At 64.8% G+C, this 14,833-nt stretch overlaps 2 protein-coding genes, 1 long non-coding RNA gene and 2 other non-coding genes across 6 annotated transcripts; 2 read left to right on the plus strand and 3 right to left on the minus strand.

Annotated features, from left to right (window-relative positions):
* Nucleotides 1–901: 901 nt before the first annotated feature.
* Nucleotides 902–974, minus strand: TRNAF-GAA (transfer RNA phenylalanine (anticodon GAA)). Its single transcript has one exon. It is a non-coding gene; the product is annotated as a tRNA-Phe (tRNA).
* A 130-nt stretch (nt 975–1,104) lies between these two features.
* Nucleotides 1,105–1,178, plus strand: TRNAN-GUU (transfer RNA asparagine (anticodon GUU)). Its single transcript has one exon. It is a non-coding gene; the product is annotated as a tRNA-Asn (tRNA).
* A 184-nt stretch (nt 1,179–1,362) lies between these two features.
* Nucleotides 1,363–7,983, plus strand: NDUFS7 (NADH:ubiquinone oxidoreductase core subunit S7). Its single transcript, XM_059388478.1, has 8 exons — nt 1,363–1,469; nt 2,222–2,255; nt 3,081–3,149; nt 3,629–3,746; nt 5,011–5,190; nt 5,264–5,310; nt 5,990–6,078; nt 7,791–7,983. Exons 1-8 carry the CDS (start codon nt 1,454–1,456, stop codon nt 7,886–7,888), a joined length of 651 nt encoding a protein of 216 aa, XP_059244461.1. The 5' UTR covers nt 1,363–1,453; the 3' UTR covers nt 7,889–7,983.
* LOC132010708 (uncharacterized) lies at nt 4,085–5,983 on the minus strand. Of its 2 annotated transcripts, none has more exons than XR_009402267.1 (3): nt 5,780–5,983; nt 5,541–5,640; nt 4,085–4,619 (listed from the first exon to the last, which is right to left on the minus strand). It is a non-coding gene; the product is annotated as an uncharacterized LOC132010708 (long non-coding RNA). The 2 variants fall into 2 exon arrangements; XR_009402266.1 differs by having other exon boundaries at nt 4,085–4,651.
* Nucleotides 7,984–8,514: 531 nt separating the features above from the next.
* Nucleotides 8,515–11,361, minus strand: GAMT (guanidinoacetate N-methyltransferase). The gene is made up of 6 exons (XM_059388477.1): nt 11,120–11,361; nt 10,036–10,181; nt 9,804–9,867; nt 9,472–9,539; nt 9,203–9,313; nt 8,515–8,867 (listed from the first exon to the last, which is right to left on the minus strand). The coding sequence occupies exons 1-6, from the start codon at nt 11,298–11,300 to the stop codon at nt 8,727–8,729; spliced, it is 711 nt and encodes a 236-aa protein (XP_059244460.1). The 5' UTR covers nt 11,301–11,361; the 3' UTR covers nt 8,515–8,726.
* Between the last annotated feature and the right edge of the window lie 3,472 nt (nt 11,362–14,833).

The following is a 14,833-nucleotide window of genomic DNA, read 5'->3' on the forward strand; positions in this document are numbered from 1 at the left end:
TTCCCCAGACCCTCGCCCTCTGCCCGCTCACCCAGCTCACTCCCCAGCAGGCCTCCCATGGCGGGGCCCTCCCCCCAAGCCTGGCTCTGACCTCCCTGTCCACCTCACTGCCTCCTTCAAGCAGCCTTGACCACGCCCACGGCCCCCCGCAGCTGGGAAAGGCTCCACCTTGGTTCCTGTGGGATTGGCAATTCACTGAGGCGACTCTCAGGTCTCTTGAAGCGAAGTTCAGCTGGGGCTGGGGGCTCGGACCCCAGGGCTCCTCCCTCATGGGGCAAGGATGTTGTGGGAAAACAAAACTTGCAGAAAGCTCAGACTTCAGTAACAGGCACTTTGGTTCATGAATTGCAGCAAATGTGTCTGGCGGTGTCAGCAGCTAACAGTGGGGGACTGGGTGTTGGGTGCACAGGAGCCCCACCCCTGGGCAACTTTTCTGTGACTCGAAGGAGCCTAAAATGCAAAGTGGATGTAAGTTGGGAAGTCCAGCTCCATGGCCAGCCGGGCGCGGGAGGGAGAGGGCGGAGGTCCCTCTCCTCCCTCCTGGGACTTGGAGCAGGGGTGCGCGGGCCTGGAAGGCTCCTGCCGGGAGGCCTGCCTGCCGCTGGCCTGCGCTGGCCTGCGGGAGCCTCAGTTTCCCCCAAGGGTAAAATCCAGGATCGCAAGAATGTCACCGGTTTGGGTGTTCGCGACAAGAAGCGCCTTTTATTCCTGCCCTTTAAAGGGTATTGGGAATTGGGGTGGAGTCCACGTTTGGGCTGGAATCAAGGTCTTGAGGGCGGAGACAGGGGTGTGGCGCCCTGTCCCGTCCCCCCGTGGGCCGGGGCCAGCGGCCCTGCCGCTCATCCGCAGAATGGGTTACATTCTGGGCTAGGAAAGGCGAGAGCCGCGGCGCCAAAACAGCTGCCGAAACCCGGGATCGAACCAGGGACCTTTAGATCTTCAGTCTAACGCTCTCCCAACTGAGCTATTTCGGCTAAGCGGCAGGGGTCGCCGTGGCTCGGAGTCCGGCTCGCGCCGCGCCGCCCGCGCGCCGCCACCGCCCGCGCGCGGCCTCCCGGGAGCGCGCGCCTCATAGACGCCCAGGGGGCGGCGGGCCGCAGCGCCGTCTCTGTGGCGCAATCGGTTAGCGCGTTCGGCTGTTAACCGAAAGGTTGGTGGTTCGAGCCCACCCAGGGACGCGGTTCTCGCCTTTTGTCCCCGACGGGAGAAGGCGAGCGACCGGCCCGCTTTTGCCGCGACGCCCCCCGCGCCCCCGCGCCCCCGCGCCCCCGCCGGGCCCGCGCGTCCCGGGGGGGCTTCCTGGGCGCGCGGCGGGGGGCCGTCCGCGGAGGCGGAACGTGGTGGCGCCGGGGCCCGGCTTCCGCGCCGCAGCCGAGCCGCTTTGGCAGGCGGCCCCGGGGACCCGGAGCGCCGGCGCGGACGGACCGGAGGTTGTTTGAAGGCCGCGGCGGACATGGCGGCTCTGGCGGGTGAGCGGGCCGGGGCCGCGGGGCTGCGGCTCTGGCGGGTGAGCGGGACGGGGCCGCGGGGCTGCGGCGGCCGCGCGCTCGGGAGCGGGGCCCCCGCGGCCTGGGGCGGCCCGCACGGGCACAGGGGCCGGGGCTGCGCGGCCGGCGCTGGTCCGCGTCCCGGGGGCGCGATCCCGCAGGCCCCGAGGGGACGGCGCTGCCCGCGCCGCGAGCGCATCCCCGGCGCCGAGTCTGCGCCCCAGGCCGCGGGGGCCCCGGAGCGCCGCTGGCCGGCTCGGTCGTCAGGCCCAGCCGGAGGACCCAGCGGACCCCGGGGAGGCCCCGGCGTCATGGGAGAGAGCCGGGCGCCGCACCACGCAGATGGGGGTAGAACAGGTGCCCGATCGACCCCGGGGGACGGGAGGGCCCGAAACCCGCGCGTTAGGAAGGGCCGGCGTGGGCCCGCCTGGGGCAGGGAGCTCCAAGCGGCGGGACCGGCCAGTGCAAAGGCCCTGAGGCAGGACCGACACTGACGTGCGGAGGAACGGGAGGCTGGCTGGCCCGGGGGTGAGGTGGCCTTTTTGTCCGGGCAGGGGAGGGTCACTGTGTGGGTCCCATTTGCAGAGGCCCCTCTTTACCGAGCGTGGAATTTAGATAGACCAAGGGTAAGAGGAAGGGCAAGCCGGGCGTGGGGCTCCTGTGCAACCTCCTGGAGGCCGCCGGTGTGGGCTGCTGCCTCCCCTCACTGCCTGCCCCGCCGGTTCTCTCCGCAGCTCCCCGCCTGCTCCGCCCGATCCTGGCTCTGCGGTGAGTGTCTGCGTCTCTCCAGCCACAAGGCCCTGCCGGGGCAGGCTCGGTGGAGGGGGGGTGCTGGGAGGGCCCTCCAGCAGCATCAGGCGGCCAGGGGGGCCGGGTGGTGCCCACCTCCTGAAGGTGCCGTGGTGAGTCAGGCAGCAACAGGGACCGGCAGTGGACTGGCCGTCTCCTCCAGCAGCTGGCGGCCAGGCCCCTCCATGGGGACAGTCCAGGTGGTGGCAAAGCCTGCATTCACACCCACATCCACTCACGGCGCACCTGCTACCTGTCGCAGGGAGGCGTTTGGTGCTTCTGCTCAGGTGGCAGCCTCCCCTAGGCCTCCTCAGGTCAGGGAGGCGGGCAGTCCCGGGCCTCTCTCCGTGGACAGAGCCCAGAAATGGAATCTCCGGCGCCCTGGGGCAGGGGCATGGCGGATCTCGGGAGAGGCTCTCCTGATGGGGGCAGTGGGAGGCTTCAAGCAGCATGTGGCTGTGGGCTGACTTTGCCTTGTTTCCATAAGACCATTTTTCTAGGAATCACTGCGTTCACTGAAAAATAAAGGAGAAAATGAGAGAACTAGGAAATGGAAAGCAGACTTTCCATGAAGGGCCGGATGGGCTCTGTGCAGGCTGCTCCGCTCTGCCTTGTGAAAACAGATCCGACAGGCAGAGATGGGTGGCTGTGGTTGTGTGTCAATAAAACTTTATTGACAAAAACAGGCAGAGGCCAGATTTGGCCCCTGGGAGAAGTGTCCCCATCCGTGCTCCAGCACAGCCCCTGTCACAGCGCCTCGGGGCACCCCAGGCTCCTCTTCATGTGCACCCCCTTTCCCCGCAGCTCCGGTGTGGGCGTGGCTACGCAGGTGCGTGGTGTCCACTCGAGTGTGGCCGCTGACAGCCCCAGCAGGTAAGGCCAGGCTTTCTGGGACCTGCACACACTAAAGCCCTCGCAGCAGCGCTGGGTGGCAGCAGGGCCCTCCCTCCACCATCAGGGTGAGGCAGCATGGAGCCCTGCCCTCGGAGCCCTGCCCGGCCCCATCCTGCACATCCGAGACAATGGCTGTGCGACCCCAGACCCGCAGGGCCCTTGATAGTGCGTCAGCAGAGCTCAGGGACACCAGGTTCCCCTGGGGACACAGGCCCACGGGGGCCATAGCCGGCAGCCGTCATTCATGCGGTCATTGAGCATGTGCGTCCTGCTCTGGGCGAGTGCCGGACCCTGAGCGCCGGACCCTGGCGGCCCCCTCCCGCTGGAGCCGGCCCAGACCAGGCTGTGGTGCCGGCTTGCTGCTGCCCCCTGAGGGGCTGCTCCAGGCCCGACCAAGGTGTGGAGTGTTGGGGTGCCTGCCTGGCTAATGTTCACCCCCGGCGTGTGTTCCCATCCAGCACCCAGCCCGCTGCGTCCACGGCTGGAGCTGTGCTCCCCAAATCTGCCGCCCTTCCCAGCAGCCGGGGCGAGTACGTGGTGGCCAAGCTCGATGACCTCGTCAACTGGGCCCGCCGGGTGAGCCCCGACCCCCCGTGCTCCCCGGCCTCCTGCTGCCTGCTCCCACATGCTCCCCCTGCACACTGCGCCCGTCCTCTGCGGGGCCTGCTGACCCCTTTGTGCCCCTGCCCCGATCTGGTCTCTCGCTCCGCCCCAGGGAACACGACCGCCTCCCTTCTGTGGATTTCCTGTTTCTCTTTCAATGAGGACGTGATTTTAACTGGGAAACCAGAGCGCGTCTAGAACAGGGGTTCCTTCCTGGGAAAAACCTGAGAACAGGCCGCCCCCAGGCCTCCAGTGCTCAGCCTGCACAGTCTGCGTGTTGTGTGTACGTCTTTTTTTTTTTTTTTTTTTTAAAGATTTTTATTTATTTACTTGGCAGAGACAGAGAGATCACAAGTAGTCAGAGAGGCAGGCAGAGAGAGAGGAGGAAGCAGGCTCCCTGCTGAGCAGAGATCCCGATGTGGGCCTCGATCCCAGGACCCTGAGATCATGACCTGAGCCGAAGGCAGAGGCTTTAACCCACTGAGCCACCCAGGCGCCCTGTGTGTACGTCTTTTGCCTCCCCCTGACTCACAGGAGCGCCTCGCTCTGCTGGGGGTGCTTGGGGTCCGTTCCTGCGTGTGTGTGTCCTGGCGTCCCATCAGGGTCTGTGGCTCCAGCACAGAAGTGGCCGCTGCAGTGTTGTCCTAACTGTGCACACCTGCAGGCTGTCCAGGTCGCCTTCTTGTGTAGCCCACAAGAGTGAGGCGGGCAGGACCCCGCGCAGGTCCCCAACGAGGCAGGGGCGGCAGGGAAGGCTCAAGCCGAGAAGCACCGCAGGAGGGAGGCAGGCACCGAATGGATGGAGGAAGTGGTCAGAGGGCAGCCAAGGGCAGCCAGGAGGCCTTCCTGGAGGAATAGGCATTTGGAGTCCTTGAACCCTAGGACGTGTTACAAATGAGTCAGTGGCAGGGGCTGAGCCCCAGGGTCTCGACTGTGCGATGTGCGGCTTTCCCGGCACTCAGAGCCCCGCGCGCTGTGCCGAAAGCTGGGCCACTCACTGCTTGAACCACCGGTTAGCACTCGTTTCACCGGGGCTCGGGTTCTTCTTCGGGAACGTGGCCGCCGGAAGGTGCTGGCCCACAGATGTGGCTTGTTTTCCCTTCCTGGTACCGCCCTGGGCCGGTGACCCTTCGGGGCCTGGCGGTGCCGTGGCGGCCGTGGGGAGGCCTGGTGGCCGGGCCCCGAGCTGCGGTGGGCCGGCGGCACCGTGCCCCGGCTGAGCGCCCTGCCCCCGCAGAGCTCCCTGTGGCCCATGACCTTCGGCCTGGCCTGCTGCGCGGTGGAGATGATGCACATGGCCGCGCCGCGCTACGACATGGACCGCTTCGGCGTGGTCTTCCGCGCCAGCCCGCGCCAGTCCGACGTGATGATCGTGGCCGGCACGCTCACCAACAAGATGGCCCCCGCGCTCCGCAAGGTAGGCCCGGCCCCGAGGCCCGCCGCCTGCGCCCCGGCCTCGAGCCGCAGCCAGACCCCACCGTCTCTTCCAGGTGTACGACCAGATGCCCGAGCCGCGCTACGTCGTGTCCATGGGGAGGTGAGTGCCCGCCTCGCCGCCGCGCCCCTGCCTGTCTCTGCTCCCTCTGCCGCCACCCCTCCCCAGGGCGCCCCTCCTGCGCTGCTCTGGGTCGCCCGTTCTGGCCCTGGCCCTGGCCCTGGGGCACGGCTGTAAGTGGCACCGCTCCGTGAGCCGTCTGCGCGCCCCTCGCCCCGCAGCCCGCCGCCCTCCCCGGTCCCTTCCCCGCACGCCAGCGGCTCCTTCCTCACCTCACTGTTCCGGGAGGTGGAGCTGGGGCCCTGCAGCGCCCCTGTCCAAGTGCACAGCTCCGGGACGGGCCACGGATTCACGGGGCTGTCCGCTGTAGCCCTAGTTCCAGAACATTCCATCATCCTCCAAGGAAACGTTCCCATCATCCCCCCGACCCCTCTCCTGGACCCCAGCCCCCGCGAGCCCCCTCCCGTCTGTGGAGGAGTCTGGTCTGGGCATGTCACTCGTGTGGACTCACACCCCGTGGGGCCTCCTGCGTCTGGTCCCTCCCTGCGGCCGTGGGCTCGGGCCGTCCATTTGCTTCGGTCTCCCCGGTCCTCGGGTGGCCGTTCCTCTCTTCAGGGACTGTGCGTCCCCGTCCTGCCCATTCCGGGCTCTTCTTTGCCCCTGGAGGCAGGTGGGGGGGCAGGGGGGCGCCAGCGTGCACTCACCGTGCCGCCCCCTCCAGCTGTGCCAACGGAGGAGGCTACTACCACTACTCGTACTCCGTGGTGAGGGGCTGTGACCGCATCGTGCCCGTGGACATCTACGTCCCAGGTGAGCCCGCCCCGTCCGTGTCACAGGCTCCCCACACCGCTGCAGGGGCTGCGGGCTCCCGCCCTTCCCAGGCAAACCGGTGTAGGCACAAGCAGAAGAGAGAAGCCCCAGTCCCTCCTCCCTTGTGCCCTGAAGGTCTCCCCAGCTGCAGAGTCTTGGGTCTTACCCAGCCGGGGGCCCCGGCCAGTGCGGGAGGAAGCCTGAGCCTGCGCTGGGTGAGGACAGCTCCTCGGCCGTCTGCGGACGCACTTTGCGTGGTTCCACACGGCAGACACAAGCCAGAGAGACGCAGTTAGAAAGCAGAACGGTCCCCGAGGTCAGGGCCGGGGTGCATGGGGTCTCATTCTCATGAGGAGGGTGCGGCTCCCTTGGAGCCCAGGTCGCCGGGGTGGCCGTACGGCACAGATGGAAACGCCCGACGCAGTCACGTGCGTCGGGAAAGCGAGGAGCCTCTGCGATCCTGTCCCCGGAAAAGGACCGCGTGTCTGCATGAAGCCTGTGTCTGGCCGCGCTTGGGCCCCAGGGCCTCTGCCCTTCCTGTGTCGGAGGTCAGGGTTCAGCTGGTGGTGCTCAGTTGCAGACGGAGACCCGTGTTCCTGGGTTCTCAGTGCCCCCACAGGAAGCCCAACCTGAGCCCTGGCAACGCAAGTCGAGTCGAGGACACTCGAGGCGCCAACTCCAGGCTGCCTGGGAAGGTTTAGGTGACGACACTCTGGTGCCCTTCAGAGGGACGGTGGTTGGTGGTGATAAGCGTTCTGGAGACATTTGCTGAGGGCCTTGGCCACGCCAGCCCCCGGGGTGTTGCCCATTGTGGGGTGCTGGGGCCCGTCTGGGGGGTGGGCATGGGAGAATCCATCCTGCGGATAGAGGCCAGGCCCTGCCCAGCTGCCCCGTTGCCTGTGTGACCGAGGGCAGGTCTCCCCTCCGAGCCCAGCCCCCTGCACCAGGCGGGCTCTGGGGACAGCACTGCCAGATTTTGGGCCGAGGACCAGCTGTGCCTGTGGTTGTCCTTCCGGGCCACTCCCCCCTGGGAGGTGACCTGTCCCTCTGCTTCTGGTGGGGTGGTGGGGATGGGGGCCCCAGGGCTTCCCCTCCTGTGGGCCGTGTGGGCCTCCCTGCCCCGCCTGGCTGTCCTGCCCCCCAGACTCCCCCATCCCTCCCTGCCTTCCAAGGGTACTACCACCAGGTGCTAGCGTGGCCCAGGGTCAGCGGGCTACCTGTGCTTGTCCTCCCAGAGGCCCCAGGCCAGGTCATCGGGCTGGCGGACAGGGCAGCTGGGCCCAGAACGGGCAGCCCAATCGTCCTCACTGCCCATGGCTTGACTACCAGGGTCAGAAACTCAGTGGCTCCTTCCCTGTGATGGATGGCTCGAATCCCCAGCCTGGACAGTACAGGCTAGAGGCGGTGCTGGAGACGGTGCCCTGGCCGCCTCAGACCCCTCCCTGGACATGGCTCGGCTGCCCGCTTCTGGTCCCAGGGCCCATGTGGCCTCCAGCTGCTGTGCCCAGCCTCCCCTTTGACCATCCCCATGGAGGCGGAGGCGCACTTTGCCAAGCAGCAGGGGTCTGTCAGTGGCCCTGGTGGCGGTGGCAGGGGCAGGGGGGGGGGCAGTTCCCGGCATGCCGGCACCGGTTGGGGTGGGGCGGAGGGCGCAGGGCGGGATCTGGCCACCCGCGGTGGGCAGGGAGACTGAGGCAGGGCCCATCCCGCAGGCTGCCCGCCCACGGCCGAGGCGCTGCTGTATGGCATTCTGCAGCTGCAGAGGAAGATCAAGCGGGAGAAGAGGCTGAGGATTTGGTACCGCAGGTAGCGCGGCCCGGCTCCGGCCCCGCTCCGGCTCCCGCGGCTCCTGCCGCCTGCCCCCCCCACCCCGCTCTGGTCAATAAACAGACAGAACTCCGCGCATCCCCCTCCCTGTGTGACAGGTGGCTGTGGGCGCGCTGGGAGTGGGAGAGGGGGGCGCTGTGCCAGACAGGCCTAGTCCTGTGCACGGAGCCACTGAGGCCCTGCAAGAGGGCGGTGGACGGGCTGAGAGCCTGGGGATGGAAGAGCGGGTAGCCCCGGGACAGCGGCGGGCGCGCTCGGCACCTGTGGAGGGGTGAGGCGAGGGTCCTGGGGTCAAAGGTTTTGCTTTGTTTAAGGCCCTCCCCCTGACCTGATGGGGTGGGACCCGGGACTCGGTGGCTACGTAGCCCCGATGCGCACTGCCCGCTCTCTGCTTCAGTGGCCGGCTGGGGGACGGGCTGACAAGTGTCCATCCACTATGCCCCAGTGGTCCTATAGGTCTGTCGAGGGCACAGGGAAGCTCACGTGCTGGGGCAGAGTACCCCCCCACCCCCGTCTCCCCGGAAGTCGGTTCAACAGATGACGATGTTCTACATGTGTACTGTTTGGAGGGGCAGGAGAAGTCACCACAAGCACATGTTTGCGCTGTCCTGCTGGTCGGGCAAGCCCAGGGCTGGCGTTTATTGGGTCCTTGAGGACATGAACAGGGAAGGTCAGGGAAGCTTGTCCCACTGCTGGTGTGTTTGGACTCGAACCCAGTACTGAGAGCCCAGAGCCTGCACTCCTGGCTATGAAGGCACTGAGTGGGGGCACCGGGACAGGACTGAAGCCCCCCTGGAGGCTGAGCCCGAGGCCTGGCAGGCTCAGTGCTTACGGACCAGGGGCACGATCATCTGCGGGAAGGCGTAGTAGCGGCACTCGGCCGGTGGGACCAGCTCCACCAGCTCCACACCGATGTTCTCCCGCCTGAAGCCCGCCTCCAGTAAGGTGGGCACCTGCGTCTCCTGGTGGGGGTGGGGGGTGTCACTTGCAGGGCCATGGGACCCACTCTTCCCAGGACGGCAGTACAGTTGCCGAGGCCCCTGGGAGTCGGGATCAGCAGCCTGGCCACTGGCCCACAGAACCAGGAGAGCCCACGGCTGCAAGGGCCCCCTCCAGGCGTCTAAGCTCAGGGAGCAGTGCCCCACCGTGGGGCGTCAGCAGGCTGGCCTCCACACGTCGCCCACACAGCAGGGACAGCCTGCCTAACCCTGTAAGGTCCTGGTGGCTGGAGGGGGCCAGAGTGAGGGGCAGTGCAGGGACCTCCCCCCCCCGCAGCAGAGCTCCCAGGCTGCCGCACCTCAAACATGGTGACGATGTCAGAGTACTGGGACTTCATCAGCTCCCCCCAGGAGGTGAGGTTGCAGTAGGTCAGGAGGCCCCCGGGCTTCAGCAAGCGAAAGGCATGGTCCTGGGCAGGGGACAGGGGTCAGGAGGGAGGGCAGGAGTGTGGACAGAAGCCGCTTCCCTGGGGGTCTCCCACCTTCCCTGCCGGCCAGAGAAGCAGGGAGAAGGTGTGAATGCCCCACCCGCACTCGCCCCTGGGGTGACCCCCCATACAGGCCCTACCCTGATGAACTTGAACTGGTGTGTGTGCCAGGTCTCCTCAGACAGCGGGTAGGTGTCATACAGGATCCCTACACAGGCAGTGGGGGCCAGAGCTCAGGGCTGGGCAGTGGCCCCAGCAGGGTTGTGTGCACAGAGGGCCGGGCTGTGCCCTGAACTCTCGGTCTGCTGCCGCCCCCGGGGACCTTGTCTCCTGCAGCAGTTCTCTGGCATCCGCCACCCACCCCCCCCAGCCGACACTACCATGCGCGGTCCTGACAAGGCCCGTCCTCGGGCCATGGAGCGGGGCTGGGGGCGGAACTTCAGGCAGCATCCCCAGACCCTTCTCCCCTTACCATCAAAGTGGCCATCGGGCAGGGCAGGGGCCACATCCTCCCACAGGCCTTGCAAGGGAACCACCTGGGGCCGGGGGGACAAAAAGAGAAGATGGAGGGTCTCTGGTGTCCGGCCTCTCCCCCTCCCCCGGCCGTAAGGGAGAGGGCAGGGGAGTTCCCGGGGGAGAATGCCACTTCCTCCATCCGCAGGGACCGGGCCCCCACGCCCTCCGGGGCAGGCAGGCGTGGGCACCTTGTGTGGCTGCCGCTGGGCCCAGGCCTGGAGCCGCTGGAAGACGCTGTCATTGCACTCGATGACCCAGTGCTCCTCAATGGGGGCCTCCTGCACCTTGGAAGCTGCGATGGCCATGCCGAAGCCAACCTCCAGCACCCGGCCCCCTGGGCACACAAAGAGCCCCGTATCACTTGCCAGGCGGGGGCTGGGCAGCTGCCTGGAGGAGGAGGCACAAGGCCAGGCGGGCACAAGTGGGCCGGAGGTTTGGAACACAGTAGCCCTGAGCGGGAACGGCGTGGGCTCTGGCCAGGGGCCAGGGAGGTGTGGGCAGCGGAGTTTACGCGTGGCCCTGGGGGGGGTCAGACCCTGGACTTTGAGCCCCACTGGCCCTTATCTCTCCAGTTGGTTACTTTTCTCCACCTCTGACCCTTGCTTGCTACGATAAGGGGGTGCAGGTTTGAGGGCTCAGACCTGCAACAACTGGGGAGGAGATGGGTCCCCACTGGCCCAAAGACAGGCCGGGAACACCCCAGCAAGGCAGAGACGCTGGGTGTGCTCATTCGCCAGGCAGAAGCACAGGTGCCAGAGGACCCATGCCCTGCCCCTGGGGACCCGTCAGACCTCCACCCCTGCAGCTGCTTCCCAGCCTCCGCTCCCCACCCCCAGCCATTCTTAGCACGGGCGGGGCTTCTGGGGACTCCGGGGGCCGCACATTCCCCGCGGATGCCTGGGCAGCGCCCCCGCCCCGCCCCGCCCGACCTCCACAGACCTCCTACCCCCACCTCACGCGGGGAACACGGCTGAGCTCCAGCCGAGGAGGTCGTCGTCGTCGGGCCCATTCCCCCGACCCAGCCTGTCCCTGTCTGCAGGGTGGGGGCCCATCACCCCGGGATAGGAGGTTCCGGTACTTAGGAGGCGCCTGCTGTGTGCAAGCCCGTGCCCACAGCACCCCCTTTACTTGCCCGTTGCCCCCCGCTAGCCTCATTTTGCGGGCGGGAAAACGGGGACACCGAGGGGCTCGATTGCACCTCAGCGGGAGAGCAGGCTGGACCCCGGATCTGGGCGGCCTTCGGCCTCAGTTTACCCCTGCGCGCCCGGCTACCTTTGGAGGTGGCGGCGGCCGCCAGCGCGTGCATGTAGGGGGTCTCCCAGCGCTCCATCACCGGCTTGCCGAGGATCTGCAGCTGCGTGTCCGCCGCGTCGTAGGCCGCGGGCGCCGCCTGCCACGCGGGGCTGCAGTTCTCGCCGGGGGCGAAGATGGGGGGCGCGGCGGGGGCGCTCATGCTGGCGGCGGGGCGCGCAGCCGGACTCGGCTCGGGACGCGCGGGCCTGGTCCGGCCGAGGCCTTGTGGGGCGGGACCGGGGGCGGGACCGGGGGCGGGGCCGCACGCGGGGGCGGGGCCGGGCGCCATCTGCGTGGTGGACCCGCTGGCCTGGGGCGGACACCGCGCGGAACGCGCCCTGGGCCCAGCCCCGTGACCAGGCGGCGCGCTCGCTCAATGTCGCGGAGTTGAAGCGATGGCCCGGAACGCCCTGCCTGAGACAGAAGGCCGCTCGGACCGGCTAGCCGTGGCTGTGGAATAGGTTGCCCTGGACATGGCCGCTTCCAGCGGCGCCCGTTTATCATCCCTTAGCTGGGTCCCCTGTCCCTCACCCTGTCGGAATGCTGCAGGCAGGGGCCAGCCAGTTGTGGGGGCGCCCCCGAGGCCGCCTCTAGGGAAGGACCCGCTTCCAAGCCTGGGCACTGGCTGTGGGTGGCGGGAGGGCCTCAGTCCACGGCTGCGTGGGCCTCCGCAGGCTGGCCACGTGCTTCATCAGAGCCAGCAGGAGAATCTGCAACGTCAGAGCTGTCCGGAGTCTAATCACGGAAGTGACCCGGTCCTCCTGGCCCGGCACAGGAGGGTAGGGATCACACAGGCCCCGGAAGAGCAGGAAGCCGGGGTCGCTGGGGAACTCTCAGAGGCTGCTGCCCCAACAGAGCCTGAGCGAAAGCGGGGAGGGGGCGGTCAGCTCAGAGCCTCCCTTGTGGCTTCATTGTCCCCTGAGATAAGGGACCTCCCGGTGGTCATCTCCATGCAACTTGGACTCCATCCCAAAAAGCAGCGACTGCACATTACGGTCTGGCTGGCAATTTAGCCAAACGGTTTCTGTTCCAGCTTCCTCTTCCTCTCCTCTCAGATGGGCCACACTCCTTCCTGCTCATGTTGGCAAGGGAGCGACACGAGGTCACTCCTTGTGAGAGACCCTAGTGTGTGCTGCGACTGTCTGCACTTCACAGCCTGGAGTCCAAGACGGCAAGTGATGTCCATGACGGGCCACAGCAAGGCTGGGCAGAGAGGACGCGAGGCGGGATGCATCCAATCCAGTCTTACCAGATTACGTAGACCCATGTCACACATACACACACGTAACACGTACTGCTGATCACAAAGGGGACAGGTTCGGTCTGAGCGCTCACATGTTACAGAGTTGCCATCAGCTTGCAGAGCCCATCCCCCTGGTGTCCTTTTGGTATGGCTTAGGATGGTTTTTACATTTTTAAATAGCTGGGGGGGAACCCAAAAGACTATTTTACAACACATGGAAGTTACATGACATTCACCTTTGTGCGTGGGCAAGTAAAGTTGTATCGGCATGGAGCCAGCTCCGCTTGTTACCATCGGCACGCTGGTGTTTTCCAGCTGTAACGGTCCAGGTGAGTCATGGCCGTGAAACCTCATGCCCAACAAAACCAAAAATATTTACTTCTTTGTTCTGTACAGAAAAAGTGTGCCAGCCCTGCTGTGCGGCAATGGGTCCTGGGAAGTGATGGTCATTCATTCATCAGACACATAAGGAGTACCTTAATTTGGGGGTTCCATCCGGACTCCCTTGGAGCTCAGAGCCTACTGGGGAGGGGAATGAACAAGAATAAGTGATAAGTGGGGCACCTGGCTGGCTCCATCTGTGGAGTGTGCGGCTCTAGGTGTCAGGGCTGCGAGTTCAAGCCCCATGCTGGGCGTGGCGCCTACTTAAAAAAAATTAAAAATTAAAAAAAATAAAACAGTAAGTGAATGAGATAATTACAAGCCACATGGCAACCATGACAGAACAGTCCTGTGGTTGCTGTCCAGTGCCTCTCTGCTTTACCCGCCAATATCCATGTTACCATATGTATGTGTATGTATGTAGTATACAAAATTATAACTTTTTTTTTAAAGATTTATTTGACAGAGATCACAAGTAGGCAGAGACGTGGCGGGGTGGGGGAAGCGGGCTCCCTGCTGAGCAGAGATGCCCCCCGCCCCCATGGGGGGCTCCATCCCGGACCCTGAGGTCATGATCTGAGCAGAAGGCAGAGGCTTAACCCACTGAGCCACCCAGGCATCCCCTCTTCTTACTTCAAAGACAAAACTTTTGAATTAAGAGGGATAGGGCAGATATTTGTACATTGTGTTCACAGCGGCCAGAGGTGGAAACCACCCAAATGTCTGTGAGTAGATGGAGGATAAACACAACCTGCCCGTCCATCCACACACTGAGATATCATTCACCCCAAGAAAGGGAGGGACCCTGTCTCCTGCCACCACGGGGAGGGACTCGAGGACATGGAGCTCAGCGAGAGGAACCAGACCCAGAAGGACCTATCCTGCAGGTCCCCACTCCCAGGAGGGCCCCAGAGGAGTCCTGTCCATACGGAGAGGAGGGGGTGGGAGCGGGGGCTGGGGCAGGGCTGGGGAGTCCGTGCTTCGTGGGGACAGAGTCTCCGTTTGGGGGATGGAGAGGTCTGGAGACAGAGGGTGATGTGACGGCTTCCGGCCACTGAGTGGTGCACTTAGAGATGGTTATGATTTTGAATTTTATGTTTATTGTCCAGCATTTGAAAAGAGACCAAAGCTATATTTTGTGGATTGGACATGCATGTCTCCATGTTAGAAGTAAACTCAGAAGTGTCCACATACCTGTCATTGTCACAGCATTTGTTCTGGGGCAGGAGGTAGGAAATGAGTCAGGAAGGAGGGAAAAACAAACTGGCTAGTTTATCTTTTTTTTTTTTTAAAGATTTTATTTATTTATTGGACAGACAGAGATCACAAGCAGGCAGAGAGAGAGAGGAGGAAGCAGGCTCCCTGCTGAGCAGAGAGCCCTGAGATCATGACCTGAGCAGAAGGTAGTGGCTCAACCCACTGAGCTACCCAGGTGCCCGCTGGTTTATCTTTTTTAAAAGATACCGGAGTAGGGACGCCTGGGGGGCTCAGTGGGTTGAGCCAATCTCTTCCGCTCAGGTCATGATCCTGGAGTCCTGGGATGGAGTCCCACATCAGGCTCCCTGCTTGGCTGGGAGTCTGCTTCTCCCTCTGGCCTTCTCCCCACTCATGCTCTCTCTCTCTCTCCCTCAAATAAATAAATGAGATTAAAAAATATATACACACAGTAAACATACAAAGCCCTAACACGTTTGCCCCCGTGGCAGGTGCAGGACTCCGCTCTTCCACCGGGCACCCTGCCTGCGCGGTCAGCGGACCTTCTAAGTAGATTGTACGCCCACCGCAGAGCTGCTGACTGAGCCAGCCAGGCACCCCGGCGTCCACCTTTTCAAGAATACATTATTAGAACAGCTGGTGTCTGGCTTCCGTCACTTGACCGCATCCTGTGTATTTCACCCGGGCCCTCTGTGGGTTCCTTGCGCGGATGCCCGTGGATGGACGTGCGGGTTCCGACGCCTTTCCGGCTCCTCTAACAGCTGGGAGCATCCCGGGACTTCTCTGCGCTCACGGTGGGGCCCCCATGTGCGGGACACATTCCTGGAAGTGGGGCCGAGCTCCCTCCTGCTTGC

This window comes from Mustela nigripes, chromosome 2 (genome assembly GCF_022355385.1).
Source record: "Mustela nigripes isolate SB6536 chromosome 2, MUSNIG.SB6536, whole genome shotgun sequence".
Taxonomy (NCBI): Eukaryota; Metazoa; Chordata; class Mammalia; order Carnivora; family Mustelidae; genus Mustela; species Mustela nigripes.

Bases quoted from the DNA above. Each gene is read 5' to 3' on its own strand.
- GAMT (XM_059388477.1), bottom strand. From the start codon at position 11,300: ATGAGCGCCCCCGCCGCGCCCCCCATCTTCGCCCCCGGCGAGAACTGC. The intron at 9,868-10,035 runs GTGCCCACGCCT...CCCCGGCCCCAG, and splicing joins CCCAGCGGCAGCCACACAAG to GTGGTTCCCTTGCAAGGCCT. The intron at 8,868-9,202 runs GTGCGGCAGCCT...CACCCCCACCAG, and splicing joins ACATCGTCACCATGTTTGAG to GAGACGCAGGTGCCCACCTT.
- NDUFS7 (XM_059388478.1), top strand. The intron at 5,191-5,263 runs GTAGGCCCGGCC...CGTCTCTTCCAG, and splicing joins TGGCCCCCGCGCTCCGCAAG to GTGTACGACCAGATGCCCGA. The intron at 5,311-5,989 runs GTGAGTGCCCGC...CGCCCCCTCCAG, and splicing joins TACGTCGTGTCCATGGGGAG to CTGTGCCAACGGAGGAGGCT.